The 23850-nt window shown below is 45.1% G+C and overlaps 1 protein-coding gene across 1 annotated transcript in view; it reads left to right on the plus strand.

The window, feature by feature from the left end:
* The window catches only part of ZFR (zinc finger RNA binding protein), a 312134-nt gene that overhangs the window by 170146 nt on the left and 118138 nt on the right, over nucleotides 1-23850 (plus strand). Inside the window, 3 exon segments of the mRNA XM_029579284.1 lie at nucleotides 1397-1516; nucleotides 20885-21030; nucleotides 22197-22359. Of these exon segments, the coding sequence (XP_029435144.1) occupies nucleotides 1397-1516; nucleotides 20885-21030; nucleotides 22197-22359 (429 nt within the window).

A 23850-nucleotide genomic window follows, 5' to 3' on the forward strand; every position in this document is an offset into this window, starting at 1 on the left:
CCGAGCTGTGACGTGATGTTTCTTATACACCTTTCCAAGTATTATGGTCTGGATGTGCAAGCTCAGGATGACGCAGCCTTTGCACGTGCGGTTTTGACTGGATCGCAGGCAGTCCCTTGCCCTATTTGGGAGTAACTTGGGTGCATCCCACTGGTTCTGGATTCATCTGACTTGACACTAAGAAATGAGAAATTGCTACTTATCTGATGATTTCCCTTTCTTTTGGACAGTCAAATCCAGTTTCCCTTCTTTGGCTGCCATATGATTTGCATAATGATCCTCCTGTGTGTCTACAGGACTTACTGGTAAAAGAGTTACTCCAATCCCTAGACTAGTGTGGTGTTCTTGTCTGAGCTCAATGTTGCTTGTTGGCTGAGTATTGCAACAGTTAACTTTTTCATGTTTTTTTGCTAGTCTGTCCACAGATGCTTTTAAAAAAAATACTGGCAGGCTGATATAACTGCAGGCGTGTGTATACTATGATGTCAGTTTACTCCATCTCCATCTGCTGGTAGGAGTGCATAACCCACTTGTTCTGGATTAATCTGATTGTCCTAAAGAAAAGGAAATTATCAGGTAAATAGTAATTTCTCATTTTACCCCTTCACTGCCATTTTGTTTTGTTTTTTTAAGCAGTAAAACATTTAAATCAGAATAACCTATTCTATATTAATCAAATGATATATATTTTATTTTCAGCATTAAATAGGTTTTTTTTATCTGGTCACATTTACCTATAATTCTTCTGTCTTTGTATGTTGTTTATCTGATCTCCTTATTACCCTTATATCCTCCCTGATCTCTAGCTTCTCTACAGCTCTCCTTCCTAGCTACATGCATGTCCTCCCCACAAATCTTTCCTGTCCACCCATCAACTTCCTCTTCTGACCCTTCTCCAGACTTCATTCTGACCCATTCTTTTGCTCCCTAGCTGTCTCTCTCTCTCTCTCTTCTCCTATATTTTACTTGGTCCCTTTTTTTGTGGAACAGGTAGCAGTTGCATATATTCTTCACCACTTGACCATCTGACAAGCTTTCCTTTGCATCAACCAGTTGCTGATCGTGCTCCCTTCCTTTTCTCCCAGATCTTCTTTTTCCTTACAGTTTAGTCATTGCTCTGCTTCCTAAGTCCCCGGTCTGGGGCTGAGCTATGACATTTGCCCCAATCCATAAGGAGAATCTAGGCTCTGCTTTTTCTGTCAAGGTCAGTAATTCAAACCAACCACAGCAGGAGCAAAGGGCAGCTGTGTGCTTTTATTTTGTTGTACCAGATCATATAAATTGTGACTGTAGGCACTGTCGGGGTAAATTCAAGCTTCAATTTAATGGTTCCATAAACTGAGGCATGATTATGTATTTCTAGTGAAATTAAATTTGGTCATTTTTAATTTTCAAGGTACGAAATGATGAAGGGAAAGTGATTCGGTTCCATTGCAAACTTTGTGAATGCAGCTTCAATGATCCCAATGCCAAGGAGATGCATCTCAAGGGAAGACGGCATAGGTTACAATACAAGGTAAGTTTTATACATAAGCAAAGTTTTAGCAAAACGTGGCTGCAGTAATTCGTGGCCTGATACACAAGGTTTCCATTTAAGGTAAGAATCAATTAAAATGGGCACCCTGCTTTCATCAGCCCTCAAGAGCTTCACCAATTACCTGCTAGCGACAGCTCAAACTGTATGCACATTGCAGCAACTACCCTCCCTATCTTATGCATTTGCTTTCCTTTCCAACAAATGGAATATTGAAAAGAATTATATAAGGCATTAATGTCCATCTGTCTTAGGCACAATAACTCTTCAAAAAAAAAAAAAAAAAAGATTCCCCCAACTTGGCTTGCAAGAAGAAAATGTGAGTATCTTGAACAAGTTCAAAAAAGAAAGCACTGGAGAACCAAGCCTCCCAAAAAAAAAAAATAAATCCCCATTTATTTTCCATGGGAAAATGTTAGAATGTTAAATGCTTCATTATAAAAGCTCCCCTAACCCTACCAGCACTTTGTCACATAGCAATACAGGCAGACAAATGGAAAATACTGAAGCAACAAGCAAAGGATAGCACCAAAATCACCTTCAAAGCAACCTCACCCACATTTCCAAAGTACACACATGCACCATGATGTGGTTAAAGAAACGCTTAGAGCCAGCAACTGTGGAGAAAAATCCTTTTTTATTAAATGCTACAAGTAATGTAATAAAGAGAGAGAGTGACAGTGCCACACAAGACACCAGTTCGGAGCTCTCTGATTTTACTGATAAGGTATTATAAAGGGTTTATACTTCTTCAAATCTCCAACCCTTAAACCAATAATTCTATTACTGGTTATTTCCTAGCGTGTAGCCAGATGGACTCAGGACCAATGGGTTATGTGCTCCCCTGCTAGCAGATGGAGATGGAGTCAGATTTCAAAGCTGACATCACTCTAGAGATACCCCTGCAGTGACCTCAGCCATTCAGTATCTCAGTCTCCTAGCAGATGTGGATTGTGTCTCCTATTGGGAACACAGTATTCTTTAGATGAGGAAAACTTACCTTCAAATTTCTTCTTTTAAATTGGAGAAGATCGAGCCCCACTCTCCTGTTGTGATACCTAAGGGTCCCTCCCCCAGTTGAGAATTCCTGAGGCGATTTCCGAGAACCATTCTGGGAGTCCAGTAGTCCGCATGTTGTTTCTTCTGGCTTTATTCTCCTGATTTTCCAGTCTCTTGTGCAACACATTATTCCTTTTTTTTTTTTTTTTTTTTAAGTCCGCTATCTGCATGATAAGCTGCTCAGAAGAAATTTCTTGAGCCGCCGCCACTTGATTTGCCAAATCTGCCAAAGACTCGGTGTGTTTTTCTATGCTATCTTTTATTTCATCTAAAGATGATTGTAGCTTGGAGACATGGTCTTCCAAATTTGCTGAAACCAATTTAGACATGTCTCGCACTAGGTCATCTTTGAGATCAGTAATTTTCTCAAGTTTGGCCACCATATTGCCCTCGGTCGTCTTCATTTTTTCCTTTGCCACTCTCACAGATTTCACCGATTATTACAAGTTATAAACTCATTGAGTGCTCTGGGGATAAGAAGGAACACACAATGAAAGAAAATTAGCGCTTTGGAGTAGTTAAATAGCAAAAATTAAGTAGGCCCTCCAGGACCTCCCCAACTAGTGACTTTTCAGCATAAAAATTGTCCTGTGTTTAAAAACAAAAAAGCTAAGCCCCATATTTATCATATGTTGTGCAGACCCCTTTGTTTTTGTATACTGATCCCACCTCTGAATCATGAAATGCATTTTCTGTTTCATTATAAAACCCAGGAGCCTTATTCTTTTTCACAAATTCAAGCATTGCTTTTCTAAGGTGACCAGCATTTGAGGTGGCAGAGAAAGTGAAATGAACATGTTCTGTAATGTTGGCTCAGGCTAACGGCCTTGCTGAAATATGCTGCAGTGGGTAGGCTTTGATGGCTTAGTGGGTTCCTGAGCCCAGCTTCTACTGCCTGGGCTGGTGGTAGTACAGGATCCTGCACAACAGCGGACACTTACTGACCAGAATAGTTTCTGGGTCATGAGTACTGGCTTTTGGAGGGAGCCGTGGTCAGTGGCTCCTGGTCAAGAACTGTTAGTGTGATGAATGGGTTGGATGATATTGGAGGATAAAAATAAAGGAAAACCCCCAGATAGTTGTGAATGAAGGTTTATGGTATATATTGTTTCCTGTCGATAGCAGGGCTGAATTAGCCATGCTGTATGGGAACTGTCAATCAGGGCCCGGGAGGCAGAGCTTCCTAGCAGAGTTAAGACCTTTTTTGATCCTCTGCGGCTGCGCGTGGGTTCCCGCGCAGTAGTAACGGTTCTCCTCAGTCTGTTTTTTTTCCGCGCGCGGGAGCGCACGCAGAGCCCTTCTCCTCAGAAGACCAGAAAATGTCCAAAAAACAGTCGGGGTTCAAGCCGTACCTTTGCGGTAAGATCATGTCCGTCACAGACGGGCATGATCGCTGCTACCGATGTCTTGGGCGTGAGCATCCCCAATCAGACTGCAAGCACTGCGAAAGAATGTCGCCCAGAGCTCGTTGTCATAGAAGCTACCGATGGCTGGAATTAGAAGAAAAGGCATCCACCACACATTCTTCGCTGGGACCCAAGTCCAAATCTTCAACTTCCACGAAGCGAGCGGCGTCCTGGGACCCTCAGTCCCCGAAGGTAAGGGAGACACAAAGAAAACCCAGAGACAATGATGACCAGGGACCTGGTCTTCAGTCCAAAAGAATGGAGGACAGGAAACAGGAGCCTTTCAAGTTGACTGAGCCCTGTTCCCAAAGACCTCAAGGAGAAAATCCGGTAAGAGCCTTGTTACTTTCCAAGGCCGCGGATCCGAAGCAGTTATCGGCGCCGAAGAAAACGCACCCGGAAAGGGAAACACTATCGGCGCAGAGAAAATCATCAGCGCCCAGTACGTCAAAATCGGCGCCGAAGACACTCTCGGCGCCAAGAAAGCATCCGGAGCCGGACACTCACACGGCACCAACACAGCTGGAGCCGAAAGCTTGTCCGGCGCCGAAGCACCCGGAGCCAAGACCGGCGACGAGGCATCCGGAGCCGAGAATACAACCGGCACCGAAGCAGCCGGAACGGAAAAAAGACCCGAAGCCGAAGGCACATTCGGCACCGAAGATACATTCGGCTCCGCCAACAAAGGACTCTGAAAAGGGTAAATCAAAGTCAACTTCTAAACCCGAATCATCAAAAACGTCAACACTACATCACGGTCCGGAAACTATATCTACCAAATCCGCGGACCCTAAGTGACGTAAAATAAGTATACAGTCTATAGACTCAACACCAGCTAATTCGACGCGTCCAGAGACAGCCAATCAAAAACAGAGACAATCCACTCCAGACCCACAGCCTATCACAACAGCAAACCCTCTCCATGGGTCGGCATATGCCCACTGAAGAAGAGAGGAATCTCCAAAAATAGGAAAGCACTCAGTCAGGACGCCAAGTTCAGACAAAGATTCGAAAAGCAGCAGAACATCCTCTTCAAGGAAGAGACGTCATCATCATTCGACCTCATCGCCCTTCCCGAGTCGACACCATGGGGAAGCGAAGAGGCATCACAGATCACATCTCCAGAGAGGGAAATCTTCTCCCTCTTCATCCTCTCATTATAAGAGTAGTTCCAATCGTTCTGCCTCGTCCTCTCACAGAGTGATTCCTATTTCCTCGTCTCAGTCCCCCAGCAGTATAGACTCGATACAGTCCAGAGGTCATCGTGAAGCGAATTGGAGTGATCAATCAGATCAGGATAAGGATACCAATCCTCTCCCGTCGCAGTCACCTCAAGGGGTTAAACGTCCATCAATGCCACAACACACTTCTAAGGCGTTTTGGGACCTTACACAATCCTTAGCAGGATTCTTCGAATCCCTGCAATCATCGTACACCCTACCCACCAGAGTCTGCTATCCCGGAGGGGTCAGCACACACTCCACCGCAAGCTCAACAGGATATGCCTTCCTCTTTATCCCACTCTCCACCAATATATCACATTTCCCCGTCCCAACACACAGATTCTATATCAGCACGTTCCTCGCCTGCTTCATCTACGGGTTATCCTTCTGATCCACCTGAACAACCAGCGGAACCATACTCCTCCCCAGACAAATGGGTAATATCTTAAAACTAGATATTCAGAAATTACTGGAACCAAGGGCAGAGACATTTGGGTTACTCAAGATTTTCGATGCCCCTGGGGAACCGTCAGCTCTGCCGCCACACGCAGTGTTACATGGAGTTCTACAGAAGTCATGGGACACACCCTATACTCTATCAGCAGTATCGAGGAAGACTGACTTAAAATTTAAACTGCAAAAGCCATCTATGTATTCCATCCCTCAGTTACCACATGAATCTATAGTGGTAGAGTCGGCACTTCAAAAGTATCGAAAAACAAAGTCGCATACATCTGCTCCTCCGGGAAAGGATAATAAATGCCTAGACGACTTTGCGAAAAGGATCTATCAGAACGCAATGCTTACGTCTCGGATTAATCACCATCATTTCTACATGGTGCAGTATTTATTCCCACGCCCCAACAAAATACGGGACGCCATTCCATCTATTTTATCATTCCCAAGAAGGAAGGATCATTCCGGCCCATCTTGGATCTCAAGAACATCAACCGTGATCTGCGGGTACTACACTTCCGCATGGAAACTCTTCATTCCATAATAATGTCAGTACAACCGGGAGAGTTCCTAACCCCCCTGGACCTTTCCAAAGCCTATCTTCACATCCCAGTCCATCAGGATCACCAGCGCTTCCTGCGCTTTGCGATACTGGGTCAACATTACCATTTCCGAGCGCTACCCTTCGGCCTAGCAACCGCCCCCAGAACCTTCACCAAAATCATGGTGGTCCTGGCGGCAAGACTGAGGAAGGACGGGATCCTGGTACACCCTTACCTGGACGACTGGCTGATCAGGGCAAAGTCTTCGGAAGAGAGCCAGCAGGTGACCAGCAGAGTCAAGTCTACTGCAGGAACTCGCTTGGGTCGTGACCATGGGCAAGAGCAGTGTGCAGCCCTCTCAATCGCTAGAGTACCTGGGGGCCCGTTTCGACCCCAAACAGAACAAAGTCTTCCTTCCTCCTCCGAGGAGAAAAACTGATGGAACAATTATGACGATTGATGACCAGTGCATGCCCCAAGGTATGGGACTATCTTAAAGTCCTCGGCCTCATGGCATCAACCCTGGAGGTCGTCCTGTGGGCAAGGGGCCCATATGCGACCACTCCAGGGCTCCTTACTGTCACGATGGAACCCACTGTCCCAGGACTACTCAATTTGCCTCCAACTACCAGCAGAGGTACGTTCTCAGCTCTAGTGGTGGCTACAGGAAGACCACCTAAGCAGAGGAGTAAGCCTATCCCCACCGAAATGGACCTCGCTCACCACAGATGCGAGCCTGCGAGGGTGGGGAGCCCACTGTCAAGAACTAACGGCCCAGGGACAATGGAACAAGGAAGAGGCGGAATGGAACATAAACCACCTGGAAGCTCGAGTAGTCAGACTAGCATGCCTGCGATTCAGCCACATACTCAGAGGCAAAGCAATTCGAGTAATGTTGGACAATGTGACCGGTTGCTTACATCAACCGCCAGGGAGGAACCAGGAGCCAGCAGGTCTCTCTGGAGATAGTCTTTCATGGCGTGGACGGAGATAAACCTACAAGGGATCTCTGCCTCCCACATTGCAGGAAAAAACAACATCTCAGCTGACATCCTCAGCAGAGAGAGCCTGGACCCGGCAGAATGGACGCCGTCTAAGTCTTTCAAGTGATAGTAAATCGCTGGGGCCTCCCAGCCATGGATCTACTGGCCACCTGTCTCAGTGCCCAAGTCCCCAGGTTCTTCAGCCGCAGTGAGAGCCACACTCCCAAGGAATAGTCGCTCTTGTCCATACTTGACCAGAGAAAGACTTACTGAACGCCTCCCCCCCCCCCCCCCCCCCCCCCTTCGCCCCATAGCCACTACTGGGCAAGGTCATCTGCAAGATAGAACATTACAGGGGACTAGTTCTACTAGTGGCCTAGTTCTACTAGTGGCCCCGGATTGGTCAAGACGACCATGGTACGCAGACATGCAGACTCCTTGCAGGGAACCCTTTGTGCCTACCTCCACACAAGGACCTTCTCCGGCAGGGCCTGATTCTCCACGAAGATCCGTCTCGATTCTCTCTTACAGTCTGGCCCTTGAGAGGACTCGCCTGAAGAAGCATGGTTACTCAAAGGCTGTGATTGACACTGTGCTCTGAGTGCGCTAGTTCTCTACATACGGATCTGGAGATTATTCGAAGCCTGGTGTGAAGACCACAGGATACTCCTGCGGACAGCCAACATTCCCATGATTTTGGAGTTCCTACAGGATGGTATGAAAAAGGGGTTGTCACTCAACTCCCTCAAGATCCAAGTAGCCACACTGGCCTGCTTCAGAGCCAAAGTGGATGGTATCCGGTGATCAACCCATCCGGATTTGTCCCGCTTCCTGAAAGGGGTTAAAGAACTCCGACCACCCCTAAAGTGGGCCAGTGCCTCTCTGGAATCTCAATCTAGTATTAGACTTCTTAACTGGGGATTCTTTCAGACCAACATATGCAGTCTGTCACTACGCCTCTTAACATTGAAGACATTATTCCTGGTGGCAATATGTTCAGCTCATCGCATCTTCGAGCTACAGGCACTATCCTGTCGGGAACCATTCCTTAGGTTCATGCCTGGAATCATACAACTGCGCGCCGTCCCCTCCTTCCTACTGAAAGTGGTTTCTGAGATTCACTTGAACCAAACCATCTCACTACCATCTCCGGACGAAGATAAAGACTCTGAAGACGTATGCCTTCTTCACTAAATGTCGGCAGACTTAGTGCAGTACCTGGAAAGATTGGAACCGGTGCGCAAAATGGACCGCTTGTTCGACCTTTACAGTGGGAAGAAACAAGGAGAAGCAGCCCCGCGGGCGACCATAGCCCGCTGGATCAAGGAAGTAATCAAGGCAACCTACATAGAGGCAGGGAAGTCCTTACCACTACAGGTTAAGGCTCATTCTATGAGGGCCCAGGCAGTTTCTTGGGCAGAAACCAAGCTACTGTCGCCCGCCGAGATCTGTCAGGTGGCAACCTGGTCCTCCATACACACCTTCTTCAGGTTCTACCGCCTGGATGTTCAGGCCCGAGAAGACACAGCCTTTGCAAGTGCAGTACTAAGTGGGCCTCGGACAGCCTCCCGCTCTGTCTGGGAGTAGCTTTTGTACATCCCATTGGTCCTGAGTCTATCTGGCTACACGCTAGGAAATGGAGAAATTACTTACCTGATTATTTCGTTTTCCTTAGTGTAGACAGATGGACTCAGCATCCTGCCCATGGCTGCCCCAGAAAAGGAAAACCTCGGATAGCAAACCTTGAGACTAAGCAAATACGGATAAGCCGCGGCCTACCCCTAGTTCGTCACCCACAGTTTGTCCGGTGTAGGCATTAATTGGTTGAGTGCACTGGCGGTCTCCAGTTTGGAAATTAGTTGAACCAGTTCAAGTTTTAATCAAGTTTAAGCAAGTTATTTAAGCAAAGAGATATCCACAATGGCTTTTTAAAGAGAATACTGAAGAGCTGAGGTTACTGCATGGGGTATATCTAGAGTGACAGCTTTGAAATCTGACTCCGTCTCCCATCTGCTAGCAGAAGAGCACAATACTCACTAGTCCTGAGTCCATCTGTCTATACTAAGGAAAACGAAATAATCAGGTAAGTAATTTCTCCAATATCCATAAAACTTAACTTATTCAGTTGTTTCATGCTTCCTGCAGGGTGTCAAATATTAGACCACCAGCCGTTAAGCCCGTAACAACGGGCTACATTTAAAAAACATTTTCGGTCCATTTCCTTCCCCTTCCCCCTCCCCTTCCCTTCCACCTCCCCCTCATTCTCCCTCCCCTTCCCTTCCACCTCCCCCTCATTCTCCCTCCCAGCTCACTCTCTCATCACTCCCTTCCCAGCTCATTCACAACCCCTTCGGATGGCGCAGGCAGAAGATCTCTGGGGGGAGTCCCTCCCTCACGCTCGCCGCCGCCGCTACTGGATCCTCGCCGCTACTGCTCCTCCCAGCGCCATTTTTAACAGGCAAGCTCTGATCGTGCTCGCCAGCGCATGCGCGGTAGAGCTGCTCTCTACTGTGCATTTGCGGCACGTCTGTCAAGGCTACTTTATCTAGTAGATATCTCCTCTTGGGATCTGAGTTTAGTATTGTCTTTTCTTTTTGTCTGGTTCCCAATTTGAGCCTATTAAAAATAATTACCTGAAGCTCATTACTGTGAAAACAGTTTTCTTGGTGGCTGTTTGGCTAGGAGAATTTCAGGCATTTTCTGCCTTGTTCAGAAATAGTTTGGGTCTGAACTGGTCTGGCTGGATGAAGAGAGAGGAAAAATGTTTCCTTGCCTGATAATTTCCTTTCCTTGAGTCCAACTAGACCAGTCCAGAACCCTCCCTATTTTGCCAAATGTTGATTTATAGTGAAGAAAATGGGAGGGTTTGAAATTATCCATCCTTGCAGAGAATAGTAAGTTTGGAGGGAAAAAAGGATGAATCTTCTCCTATAAATAGTTATGCCATGTTAGTTATGCCTTGTTCCCTGGAAGCTCCCTGTTTTGATCTGGATATAAAAGTTTTATTAGCTGGTAATACTAGCAGGCTGAGTTCAGCACAGATGCCTGTAAAGGGTGACATCAGCAAAACCTGTTAGTGTCTCAATCTGCTGGTTTGTGGACACAACATATTCATTTGGACTGGTGTGACTGGACTGAAGGAAAGGAAATTCAGGTACGAATACATTTCTTCATTCACCATATCTTTCTGTATAACAAAAAATAAATTACATAGAACATATAACTTAAACACTGAAAATTACATTCAATCTTGGGATTTTAGGCAGAGTCTGAAACCAATCGGCTTACAACTTACCTAAAAATTTTGAACTTGAGCTTTTGAAACCATAGATGTCCCTTCTTTAGATGTCACATCAGAAACATTAATGTCTGAAGAAGGGACCTATGAAGTAGAGGAGCAGCCTAGTGGTTAGAGCAACGGGCTGCGAACTAGGGAAGTGAGGGTTCAAATCCCACTACTTGGGACTTTGGGTAAGTGACTTTACCCTCCATTGCCTCAGGTACAGACTTACAGGGTCATTCATCAAAATGTGTTATGGCGTTAACGCACGTGATAACGTGTTAATGCATGCGATAATACTATCACATGGCGTGAATGTACGTTTTTGGAAGGGGCGGGATTAGGGAGGGGTTTGGGCAAGATTAATTAAAATGAGGGGCAATATCGCACTCTGCGATAGCATAACGCATGCAATATCACAGTTTTAATGCTGGAAATAATTACACCTTTTTTTCCTGGCATTAAGCTGTGCACTATGCCCGAAATGGCCGTAATGCAATTTGCGATAAATTTTGCAAATTGCATTTAGACAGTTTCTAGGCTTGGGAGGGGAGAGGGAGTGGAGTGGAATGGAATGGAGAGAGCCTCTGAGGAGGCCTTCACAGTATTCAACTATTTATATGACTATAGGTGGGCCAGCTATTAGCTTGAGGTGAAGTGTTGGTGGTGGTTTAGGGGCCAGTTTTACATGCAGAATGAGACATTATTTGCAGTGAGGAAAGTCTCACAAAGATGTGGTTTCTACTGTTATCTTGCCCTAGCTTGATGGTACCCTGTGACAGAGTATAGCTGTTAGCTGGCTCTCCTATCTCTTATAATTGAGCGGTGACCATGCCACAAATGCACAGAAGAGAGCAGTTGCACCGTCGGGCCCGCCAGAAATCAAAATGGCGCCGGTGGCCCTTTGCCCTTACCATGGGACAGGGGCTACCGGTGCCATTGGTCGGCCCCTGTCACATGGTAGGAGCAATGGATGGCTGGCGCCATCTTAGAAAATGGCGCGGGACATCCATTGCTCCTTCCAGGTGACACGGACTGACCAATGGTGCCGGTAGCCCCTGTCACATGGTAAGGGCAAAGGGCTACCGGCGGCATGTTGATTAGTGGCAGCCGACTGTCCAAGAGGGAGAGATTGCTTCCGAAACCCCACTGGACTACCAGGGCTTTTAGTAAGTTTGGGGGGGATCGGGATGGGTAGGGGAGGTTGTAATTAAGTAAATTTGAAGGGTTGGAGTGGGTTGCCTTTTTTTTTGTTTTTTCGCTTTTTTCGGACCTCTTCTAAAAACAAAACGAAAAAAGTTTTCCTGTTCGGGGAGTGGTCTGAAATGCTCCACCCTGAACCAGACATCGAAAACGAACCGAAAAACAAAATTGTGTGCAGCCCAGCTCTGTGGCATTTTCTAGAGTTAGAAGGGCTTCAGATATCAAGTATGTATTAGAGACATCAGAACAAGGTAAATTGATTAAAGGATCTAATTCTGTTTACATAAAGAACATAGTGTATAAAAGTGTACTGTAGACATCAACTCTAATTTTGTTCCTCAGCTCTTCCATTACATTTTTCAAAACTAATCTCGCCCGTTTTTACAGGCTTAACGACTTGTAGAGATATAAATTGTTGACTATGAGGGCCTTATAAATATTCTCTCTCTCCTTCATGAGCTGTGAAATACAAGTATCGCGGGGAGCAAAAAATTTACCATGCCATGTGATGCATTATGCATGTCGCCATATAGCATTTTGATGAATCTAGGGGTTAGATTGTGAGCCCTTTGGAGACAGGGAGATAACCTCCAGTAACTGAATGTAATCTGTTTTGAAAGAGTCTAAAAGGTGGAATATAAATAATAAATGTGCGATGGAGAAGGTACAGAGAAGGGCGACCAAAATGATAAGGGGAATAGAATAGCTCCCCTATGAGGAAAGACTAAAGAGGTTAGGACTTTTCAGCTTGGAGAAGACACAGCTGAGGGGGGATATGATAGAAGTGTTTAAAATCATGAGGTCTAGAACTGGTAGATGTGAATCTGTTATTTACTCTTTCAGATAATAGACTAGGGGACACTCCATGAATTTAGCATGTGGCACATTTAAAACTAATTGGAGAAAGTTCTTTTTCACTCAACGCACAATTAAACTCTGGAATTTGTTGCCAGAGAATGTGGTTAGTGCAGTTAGTATAGCTGTGTTTAAAAAAGGATTGGATACGTTCTTGGAGGAGAAGTCCATTAACTGCTATTAAGTTCACTTAGAGAATAGCCACTGCCATTAGCAATGGTAACATGGAATAGACTTCGTTTTTGGGTACTTGCCAGGTTCTTATGGCCTGGATTGGCCACTGTTGGAAACAGGATGCTGGGCTTGATGGACCCTTGGTCTGACCCAGTATGGCATGTTCTTATGTGGTTTCAATAGCTTATATTTAAAGTGATCCATCACAGTCTAAAGAGAATCCAGTTTGCTCTAGGAGCCATAAAGCTTTATAGATCATGGTGTTAACACATTTTCCGAGGACAAGCAGGGTGGCAGTTTTCATACATGGGTGATGACAGATGGAACCCAGCATGGAAAATTTGTCAGTTTCTAGAACTTTCACTGAGCCTCACTAAGCTTGCTCACCCATGCAATATAACATGCTTCCATGCAGGATCACCTCAGTCTCTTCTTTTCTGCGGAGCCTCATGTCTCTTGGTGGGATGAGCCTCAACTTTTTTTTTTTTACAGACTGAGCCATCAACGACAGCATCAGAGACATTGGCATCAAGGGACCTCAGAGCGGCACCAATGGACAACAAGCCATCGCCATTGGTGGGTCCGCAGGTTCTGTCAAGGTCTTCGGCTGAGAGGGATGCTGGAGACCAGCCATCATTGAGCTCCTCCAGGTCAAGGATATCTTGTTCATCGTCCTCAAACTTGGCACCAGGAAAGGACCGATCCAAGCATTGAGGGAAGCCATGCACAGTCCCTGTCTGTGCATGGTGCCAGGCATGGGTATGCACCAGCTTCTGCTGTGATCACGTGCTAAGGAGAGCCAGTCCGCCAGGGATACGCCAGTCTCCACCAGTCCCGATTCCTGCCACCAATCATCTTGGTTCCGACAAGGATCTGGTTACCCTGGATCCCATGTCTTAGCATCGGCAATATTTGAGGAGGAATTGGAGAGCTGCTTGCAGCTGACTATGGAGAGGGCGATGCAAAGTCTCTGTATCTGAGCACAGACGACACCAACACGTTACTCCTCGAGCCACTACTTGAATCCTTACACACGCTTATTGACATGTTACTGACCCAGTCCCCAGTGTCAGTTCCCAGGGCAATATTGATGGTCCTACAGGGCCCAGTGCCACCACCAGCCAATCCGTTTGTCATCCTTGGTTCCTCGGAGGAGGAAACCCCTGATAACCGGAGGCAGCACCAGGCCTTCGGCCAAAACAGCTAGCCAAACTGGTGCCTGCACTGCTGGCCGGGGCTGAGCGCCTAGGACCCTGTCACTAGTCAATAACAGCAGAGACTAGGGTAGTTATGATCCCTGGTGGAATGACTCCTCCATAGCTTCTGAGGATGCTTCAGATAGTCTCCACTCAGAACCATCTCCTCCAGATGCTCAAAAGACATTCCTACCGGCAGACCCTCTTCTTCACGGGTTTCTTTTTGGGTGATGGCGGAAGCCATCCCATTTCAGTTGACAACTAAAGAGGATACTATGCACAAAATGCTAGGTATCCTCTAGTACATGGAGCCTCCTAAGGAAATCATGCTAGTCCCAGTGTCGAGATCCTTGTGGAGTTATTGATAAGGATATGGGAACATCCCCTCACGGTGCCTCTCATGAACAATGAAGGCTGACGTGATTTATCGTGTCCAAAAGGTTCTAGAATTCGCCAGGTGTCAGCTGCCCCACCAATCGGTAGTTGTCGAATCCATTATCAAGAAGATTAAGCACTCTGACCCATTCTTTGGCACCCATGGGGAAGGATCAGAGAGTAATGGATGCTCTTGGGAGGAAGATATTCAGGATGCTATGCTTATTGCCTACATAGCAGCCTACCAGCTTTACATGAACCAATACATGTGCAACAAAAGAAATTGCCATGCTGGGTCAGACCAAGGGTCCATCAAGCCCAGCATCCTGTTTCCAACAGAGGCCAAACCAGGCCACAAGGACCTGGCAATTATCCAAACACCAAGAAGATCCCATGCTACTGATGCAGTTAATAGCAGTGACTATTACCTAAGTAAACTTGATTAATAACAGTTAATGGACTTCTCCTCCAAGAACTTATCCAAACCTTTTTTGAACCCAGCTACACTAACTGCACTAACCACATCTTTTGGCAACAAATTCCATCTCTTCTCCAAGTTGAACAGCCCTAATCTCTTCAGCCTTTCCTCATAAGGGAGCTGTTCCATTCCCTTTATCATTTTGGTTGCCCTTCTCTGTGACTTCTCCATCACAACTATATCTTTTGAGATGCGGCAACCAGAATTGTACACAGTATTCAAGGTGCTGTCTCACCATGGAGCGATATAGAGGCATTGACATTTTCTGTTCTATTAACCATTCCCTTCCTAATAATTCCCAACATTCTGTTTGCTTTTTTGACTGCTGCAGCACATTGAGCTGACGATTTCAAAGTATTATCCACTATGATGCTTAGATATTTTTCCTGGGTGGTAGCAACTAATGTGGAACCTAACATCGTGTAACTACAGCAAGGGATATTTTTCCCTATATGCAACACCTAACAGTTGTCCACATTAAATTTCATCTGCCATTTGGATGCCCAATCTTCCAGTCTCGCAAGGTCCTCCTGTAATATATCACAATCCGCTTGTGATTTAACTTTGTATCATCTGCAAATTTGATAACCTCGCTCGTTGTATTCCTTTCCAGATCATTTGTAAACATATTGAAAAGCACTGGTCCAAGTACAGATCCCTGAGTCACTCCACTGTTTACCCTTTTCCACTGAGAAAACTGACCATTTAATCCTACTCTGTTTCCTGTCTTTTAACCAGTTTTTAATCCACAAAAGGACATCGCCTCCTGTCCCATGACTTTTTAGTTTTCTTAGAAGCCTCTCATGAGGGACTTTGTCAAACACCTACTGAAAATCCAAATACTGGTTCACCTTTATCCACATGTTTATTAACCCCTTCAAAAAAATGAAGCAGATTTGTTAGGCAAGACTTCCTTTAGGTAAATCCATGTTGATTGTGTTCCATTAAACCATATCTTTCTATATGCTCTTGATCTTGAGAATAGTTTCCACTATTTTTCCCGGCACTGAAGTCAGGCTCACTGGTCTATAGTTTCCCAGATCGCCCCTGGAGCCCTTTTTAAATATTGGGGTTACATTGGCCACCCTCCAGTCTTCAGGTACAATGGATGATTTTAATGATAGGTTACAAATTTTAACTAATAGATCAGAAACTTCATTTTTTAGTTCCTTCAGTACCCTAGGATGCATACCATCTGGTCCAGGTGATTTGCTACTCTTTAGTTTTGTCAATCTGAAGCATGTGCAGGAGGTTGCCAAGCAACTGCCAAAACAGCAAGACACCCGCCTGTCTCTGGTGCATAACAGTCTGGAGTGCAGAAAACAGGGAGTCCGTTCGACCTACATTGTTTTTGAAATAGTATCAAAGGTCTCTGCAGTGGGAATCGGCACCTGCAGGCTCACATGGTTGCAGGCATCAGATACAGACTGGAGGTGCAGGAGCAAATTGCTGACTTACTATATACAGGAGAAAATCTGTTTGGAGATAAAATGGATGATGAGGTAGCCCAGATCCAGGATAATCATGCGACACTCCAGCAGCTCTCCAGTGGCACTCAGACCTGCACTCTTCAGCCAGGAGGTCGTCGAGGTTTGGGCCCAAGAAGTCCTTCTGCCTGAAGAGGTACTACCCTCTTCCACCTCGCTCCCGTTGGCAACACAAGGGCCCTTGTGCCCATCCTAGGCTACAGAGGGACCCAAAGCTCCAGTCGGCGCCTCAGTCAACTTCAGGAACAGGGTTTTAACTGAATGCAGGGAACATAGTCAAGTCACCTGTACCCAGAACAATAGACCTGCCAGTTGGCGGAAGGTTTCAGCTCTTTGCGAACCGTTGGCCCAGAATAACCTCAGACCAGCGGATTCTTTCCATCTTCGCATAGAGTACAAATGGAACATATTGGGTACTCCCCCCCCCCCCCCCCCCCCCCCCCGAACCCATTCTGGGGGCAGGGATTTTACTTCTGGTACTTCCTGATACCAAAGAAAATAGGGGAACTCCATTCCATCCTGAACCTAAGAGCCTTGAACAAATTCGGCAAAAGAGAAAAGTTCAGGATAGTTTCCCTGGGCACCATTATCCCCTTCTTATAAAAAGCAGACTGGCTATGCTCCCTGAATCTAAAAGGTGCATAGAGATATTTCCAGGTCATCAGAAGTATCTCAGATTTTAGGTGGGAAAGCAGCAATCCAGTATCGTGTTCTGCCATTTGGGCTCATATCAGCCCCGCGTGTCTTTACGAAATGCCTAGCTGTGGGGACAGCGCACCTTCGCAGACTGAGAGTTCACGGTTTCCGGTATCCGGATGATTGGCTGATCAAGAGCACCTCTCGGGCCGGGGCCAGCAGGTCCATGTGCTCAACCATTCGGGTGCTGGAGACACTAGGGTTCATTGTCATCTACCCCAAGTCCCAACTCAGCCCATCACCAGGACAAAGAGTCCCAGAGAGAGGGCATGACTCTGAGATCCTGGAGGCCTTGAGTGGCTTGTCGCAACTGTGATCATTGGGCCTTTTGCATGTGCAAATGTGGCAGGGGAACAGAGTACTGTTGCGGCCATATGGTCCAACAAGCTTCAACATGTGCCGCACTGACACCTGCTGGCTATTGAATCCCTGTGCAATGGTCATCAGATTGACGGCCCATTGCCAGGGCAGGAAGGCCTTGGCCTCAGCCGTGTCTAGTTGGACTTTACGGTGCCTACTAGACATGGCTGAGGCCAAGGCCTTCCTGCCCTGGCAATGGGCCGTCAATCTGATGACCATTGCACAGGGATTCAATAGCCAGCAGGTGTCAGTGTGGCACATGTTGAAGCTTGTTGGACCATATGGCCGCAACAGTACTCTGTTCCCCTGCCACATTTGCACATGCAAAAGGCCCAATGATCACAGTTGCGACAAGCCACTCAAGGCCTCCAGGATCTCATCCAAGTCACGCCCTCTCTCTGGGGCTCTTTGTCCTGGTGATGGGAAATTTTGAATCTGGAAAAGGGGTATTCTTCCAAAGTCTTCCCATCCAAATTGTCCTAACTATGGATGCACACACCCTGTTCTGGGGAGCTCATGTAAATGGACTTGGCACCCAGGGTCTATGGTCCGCCCAGGAAAGTTTCTATCAAATCAATTTCCTCTAGCTCAGGGCAATCGGGTATTCTCTGTGGCATTTCAGAGATCAGCTGTCCAACAAAATTGTTCTGATACAGCCTGACAACCAAGCGGCAATGTGGTATGTCGTCAAGCAGGAAAGTAAGGGATTGTACCTCCTGTGTCAGGAAGCGGTCCAGATCTGGTCATGGGCCCTCTCCCATGGGATGGTTCTCAGTGCCATGTACATGGCCAGAACAGAGAATGTAAAGCAGACAGACAGTCATGCATTCAGACCCCACGAATGGTCTCTGGACCCAAGGGGGTCGCAAATTGGATCTTCTGCCTCTGGGTAGCCCAGATGTGGATCTCTTTGCAGTGCCTTGGAACAGGAAGGTTCCTCAGTTTTTTGCTCCCTATACAGGACATGTGGCAAACCAGCTTCAGATGCCTTCGCTTGCCATTGGGGCAAGGGTCTCCTATATGTGTATCCTCCAGTTCCACTGGTAGCAAAGTTTTTCTAGAAGTTTTGCAAGGATAAAAGGACTATGATCACTCCTCAGGGGGATGTCCATCCGGAAACCAATCAGGCTGGTGACTTTCCCAGATCTCATCAGCCAGGATCGAGGCAGGTTGCGCCATCCCAACCTCCAGACCCAGTCGCTCACAGCCTGGAAGTTGAGGGGTTAATATTGCAACCACTTGATCTCTCAGAAAATGTGTCTCAGGTCCTGGTGGTTTCCAGAAATCCTTCCACTAGAAAGTCCTGTGAACTGAAGTGGAGGTGGTTGTCCATGTGGTGTGAGCAGAAGGCCCTAGATCCTTTCTCCTGCTCCCCCACAAGAACTCCTTGACTATCTTCTATACCTATTGGAAGTTAGTTTGAGGACCAACTCTTAGAGTTCTTCTAAGTGTGATTGGCACATACTACCATGGTGTAGATGGTAACCCCATCTCTGTACAGCCTATTGTTGTATGTTTCATGTTGGGCCTGCTTCAGTTAAAGCCTCCCCTAAGGCCTCGCTCTGGGTCTTGGGACCTCAACATGGTGTTAGCTCAGCTGATAAAAGCTTCTTTTGAGCTACTGCACTCCTGTGACCTAAAGTTTCTGATCTGGAAAGTCATATTTTTGCTGGCAGTAACTTCAGCACGCAGGGTCAGCGAACTTCAGGCCTTAATGACTTGTCCACTTTACACTAAGTTGTTTTTGTTTCGTTTTTTTTTCATGATAGCGTGCTCTTGCGCCCACACTCTAAGTTCCTGCTTAAGGTGGTGTCAGACTTCCATTAAACCAGTCTTATTTTCCTGCCAGCATTCACATCAAGGCGAACAACCCTGCACAGTTTGGATTGCAAAAGAGCATTATCTTTCTTTGTGGAGCGAACAGAAGCCCAGAGACAATCCACCCAACTTTGTTTGTTTTGATAGGAATAAGTTGGGTATCGCCATTGCCAAGCAGATGCTTTCTAATTGGCTAGCAGACTACATCTCTTTCTGGTATGCCCAGGTGAGACTGCGTTTTGGGGTCATGTCAAGGCTTATTCTGTTCAAGGTATGACAGCATCAGTAGCCCACTTGTGAGCAGTTCCCAAGGAGATCTGCAGAGCTGTGACGTGGAATTCTCTCCACACATTCACATCACCTTATTTGTATAGGGATAGCTGACATGATGGCAGGTTTGGTCAGTCTGTTCTTTGGATCTTCTTTAAGGTGTAGAGCCCAACTCTGTTCCTGTTTTTGTTCAAGCTGCCCCTCTCCCCCCTTTACCAACAAAACTAATTGTTGTGCACGTTGGCAGTTATTTTGGTGTTTGTTGGGCCCCTTTTATGTTGGGGGGGGGGGGGGGCAACCTGAAGCTAGAGATTAACCCATATGTCATTCTGACATCCCAATTAAATAACTCTATACTTTACATTCCGTTTTAGTTGCCAATCTCTTGAGTACTTCAACTTCCTTCGATCGACCCTTTTTTCTATTCTGTTTGGAGTGTCCGCCTGTTGCAGATCTTTGCATTATCTGCAAAAAGAAAACCTTTCCTATTAATCCCTCTGCAATATCACTTATAAAAATATTGAACATAATTGGACTGATATCCTTTATTTTCAAGCATTACTGACACATTCTTGAATGTTTCACCTTTCAAAAGAACTGCAGCATTCTGTTAATTGACTAATAGCAGCTTTGAATGAGCTGATAACTTAAGTATCAAAATGGTCTTATTTATGCTGTGCAGCACTGTTTTTGGTTCTAATTCCTATTTTATTTGGGGAGAGGTGTTGAAGGTTTTAAAGTTCCTCCAATGTATTTACAACCACTGTTACAAATCTAAGTAAATAAGGCCACTGCTGAGTAGATTATCATGATGAGGATTCCAATAGGTATCTCATATAAAGCATTAAGTATACCATAGACAGCACAAGAGTAGACTCTAGAAAGAAGGATTTTAATAATAGGTCAAAGCAAAGTGAAAGGCACATACTTTTTATTCAACAAAACATAAAACAGAAGTATATTTGGCCAAAAGAAGGGAGACTTTGAGATTCTAAAGGGGAAGCAGTTGGACTAAGAACAGGCATGTTTTTATTATAAAGAATCTGGCTAGCACTACTTTTATAAATATCCCTGGTCTCTTTGGCACCATAAACTATAGTAGCTCTAGTATTGTTTATGGAATAAAGGGTTTCAGGTATTTCATTATATAAGAATGAGGCTTTTGAGAGAGAAAATATTAGTGGTTCATTTGATAGAAGACTAAAATATGGCCACACCTGTCATTTCTAAATGGCACTTTGCTCAGTGAGGCCAAATTAGGGTTTAGGAAATGCAGACACTACAAAAAAAGGTTTTATAAAAATGTTTATGGATAAGTGTCCTTCTAACACTGTGGAACTTCTAAAGAGTTTTAGAACTGCAAGCAATATTCAACATAACTTCTTAAATGCAAAATATCTTAGTATAAGTACATAGGCAAAGTTAAAGAAAACAAAAAAAAAAAAAAACCACAGGTAAGTTAGATTTCCTTTTTCATCTTGTGAAACAGAAAAAAGTGAATCCTGATTTGCAAGTGGAAGTTAAACCAAGCATCAGAGCACGGAAGATCCAGGAGGATAAGATGAGGAAGCAGATGCAGAAGGAAGAATACTGGCGAAGACGTGAGGAGGAGGAGCGCTGGAGGATGGAAATGAGGTAGAGCTATGGTACCCGGGGATGTAATGGATTAATCACTTAAATAATAACTAAGAGTGGGTTCTATTTTGGGTGCAGGTGGACAGAAGACTCTAAACATATCATCAAACTAAGGAAATCTCAAAATGTATTCTTTCTAATTTCTTTTTTTTGTTTGTTTTTACCTTTTAAAAATGTTTATAAAGGCCTGAAATACAAGGATTTGGAGTTTGTAACCCCCAAGTTGTCAAAGCAACTGACATACCTTTTTTTTCTTGTTTCTCAAACTTATGCCAGTATTCGAACACTATTTTTCAACTCTACAGAGGCATGCAGAAAAGAGAAATAACCTGAACAGTTTTATACACTGTTATTTAAAGTGATGAAGCAATGTATGTTTCCCTTCTCAAGAATTAGAGGTAGTCTCTCGAGGACAACTTTGTATTGACAGTAACCAGATTTGTACAATTCAGTGTTTATACCATGCAGATATGTTCTGAAATATAGCTAGTCATAGTTTTATTCAAGTGTTCCCCATTTTGAGACACCAAGATGCTAAATATATTCTTTATATTTGCAGCTTGTTTAGTTGAAAAATTATTTGAATCATTACAGTACTTCATTATCAGTAAATAGTCTTGTGTTGATAAAAAACCTTCAGAATAGTGTTAACTTGTGCTGGGACTGAAGTACTCTGAGTAATGAAGCTGTTAGTGGGAAAGTGCTATTTAGATCAGTCAGTTTATTGGCAGTGTGAAGTTTTACATCTTTAAAGTATGCATTTGCATAGACGAATGCTAGAACTATCCTGTGCAAAATAATTTTTCAGGAAAAAAATTGAAATGTAATGTGGGATCAGGATTTGCTGCCGAAAGTATTTTGGCCAATTTTATATTGTACATAGTTTGTGATTTTTTTTGTAAAGTCTGGTATGCACCAGTTTTCAATGAAGAATATTTGTATTGCTAATTTTACAACATAAATAATATAGCAAGAAGACTTCCATTTCCCATATTTTGTTTTACTTCTTGAAGGTTGAGCAAATTTCACTGCCCCAGGGAATCAACTTTCAGCCATCCAAGACCAACAGTTCAGCATAAGCAAATAATGAGAGATTTAACCATATGTTATCAGTTGGAAGTTGCATTTTGGTGTGTAGTATGCATAATATTGCTCATCTGTTTCAGACGCTATGAGGAAGACATGTATTGGAGGCGGATGGAGGAAGAGCAACATCACTGGGATGATCGGCGAAGAGTCCCTGATGGAGGATATCCCCATGGGCCTCCAGGGCCTCCAGGTCTATTGGGAGTAAGACCAGGAATGCCACCTCAGCCACAAGGGCCAGCAGTAAGTTCCTCCTTCGTTAACTTTTGATAAGAAAAATGTTGACATCCCTCTTCAGTTTTCCAACAAACATTGCTTAGATGTGGTACTCTATCTTGTCCAACTCTGACCATCTGTTAACCAGGGTATTTAGTTTAAAGGTAGGAGGATCATGAGAGGTGGAGGAGAGATAAAGACGGAGTATTGCCTGTGACAGACAGACCGGGAGTGAGGGTTTGCGACCGGCTCCGATGGTGGAGAGAGAGAGAGAGACTGCTTGCTTGCCTCTGGCGAATATTTTGGGGGTGAAGGTTGGTGCTTTGCCCCGACTGATTTCCTGGTTTGATACTTTGCTGATGTCATTGATTCAACCATCAGGAGGCCTTTAAAATCGGCCTGCATGTGGTACGCAGCTGCCGCCGGCGCGCTGCCCAAGCTGCATGCGCCAAAGGGGCATGCAGCTTTGTTTGATTTCTGCCGTTTTTACTTCAGTTCGATCTTCTCTCCTTAATTGGACTGAGTTTTGAAGTTTCCTACAGCCTCAGGATAAAGTTTGTCTATTTAATCAAATCTTGAGATAATATATTCAATATTTTATGGGACTTCTCAACACTCCACTTCTAGAAGGGGAATATCCTGGAATAATACACCTAAGCCAGCCAATTTCCCTCCATTCTATTAGTTATTTCCTTATTTTTATTAACTTTGTTATTATGCCCCACTCTTCCCGGAAGCATTGGGCTCCAGAGAGGCAAGAAATGGAGGGAATAACAGCAGGATCTGTAAAGGGCCCAATGGACGCCCATATCATAGAAACATAGAAACATAGAAATGACGGCAGAAGAAGACCAAACGGCCCATCCAGTCTGCCCAGCAAGCTTCACACATTTTTTCTCTCATACTTATCTGTTTCTTTTAGCTCTTGGTTCTATTTCCCTTCCTCCCCCCACCATTAATGTAGAGAGCAGTGATGGAGCTGCATCCAAGTGAAATATCTAGCTTGATTAGTTAGGGGGTAGTAGGGGTAGTAACCGCCGCAATAAGCAAGCTACACCCATGCTTATTTGTTTTAACCCAGACTATGTTATACAGCCCTTATTGGTTGTTTTTCTTCTCCCCTGCCGTTGAAGCAGAGAGCTATGCTGGATATGCATCTAAAGTGAAGTATCAGCACATTTGGTTTGGGGTAGTAACCGCCGTAACAAGCCAGCTACTCCCCACTTTGTGAGTGTGAATCCTTTTTTCTTCTCCCCTGCCGTTGAAGCTATGCTGGGTATGCGTGAAGTATCAGTTTTTCTTCTCCCCTGCCGTTGGAGCAGAGAACTATGCTGGATGTGCATCGAAAGTGAAGTATCAGGCACATTTGGTTTGGGGTAGTAACCGCCGTAACAAGCCAGCTACTCCCGGCTTTGTGAGTGCAAATCCTTTTTTCCACATTTCCTCTTGCTGTTGAAGCTTAGAGTGATGTTGGAGTCACAGTAACCATGTGTATGTTTATTGAATAAGGGTATTGTG

The sequence above is a fragment of the Rhinatrema bivittatum genome, chromosome 1 (assembly GCF_901001135.1).
Source record: "Rhinatrema bivittatum chromosome 1, aRhiBiv1.1, whole genome shotgun sequence".
Taxonomy (NCBI): domain Eukaryota; kingdom Metazoa; phylum Chordata; class Amphibia; order Gymnophiona; family Rhinatrematidae; genus Rhinatrema; species Rhinatrema bivittatum.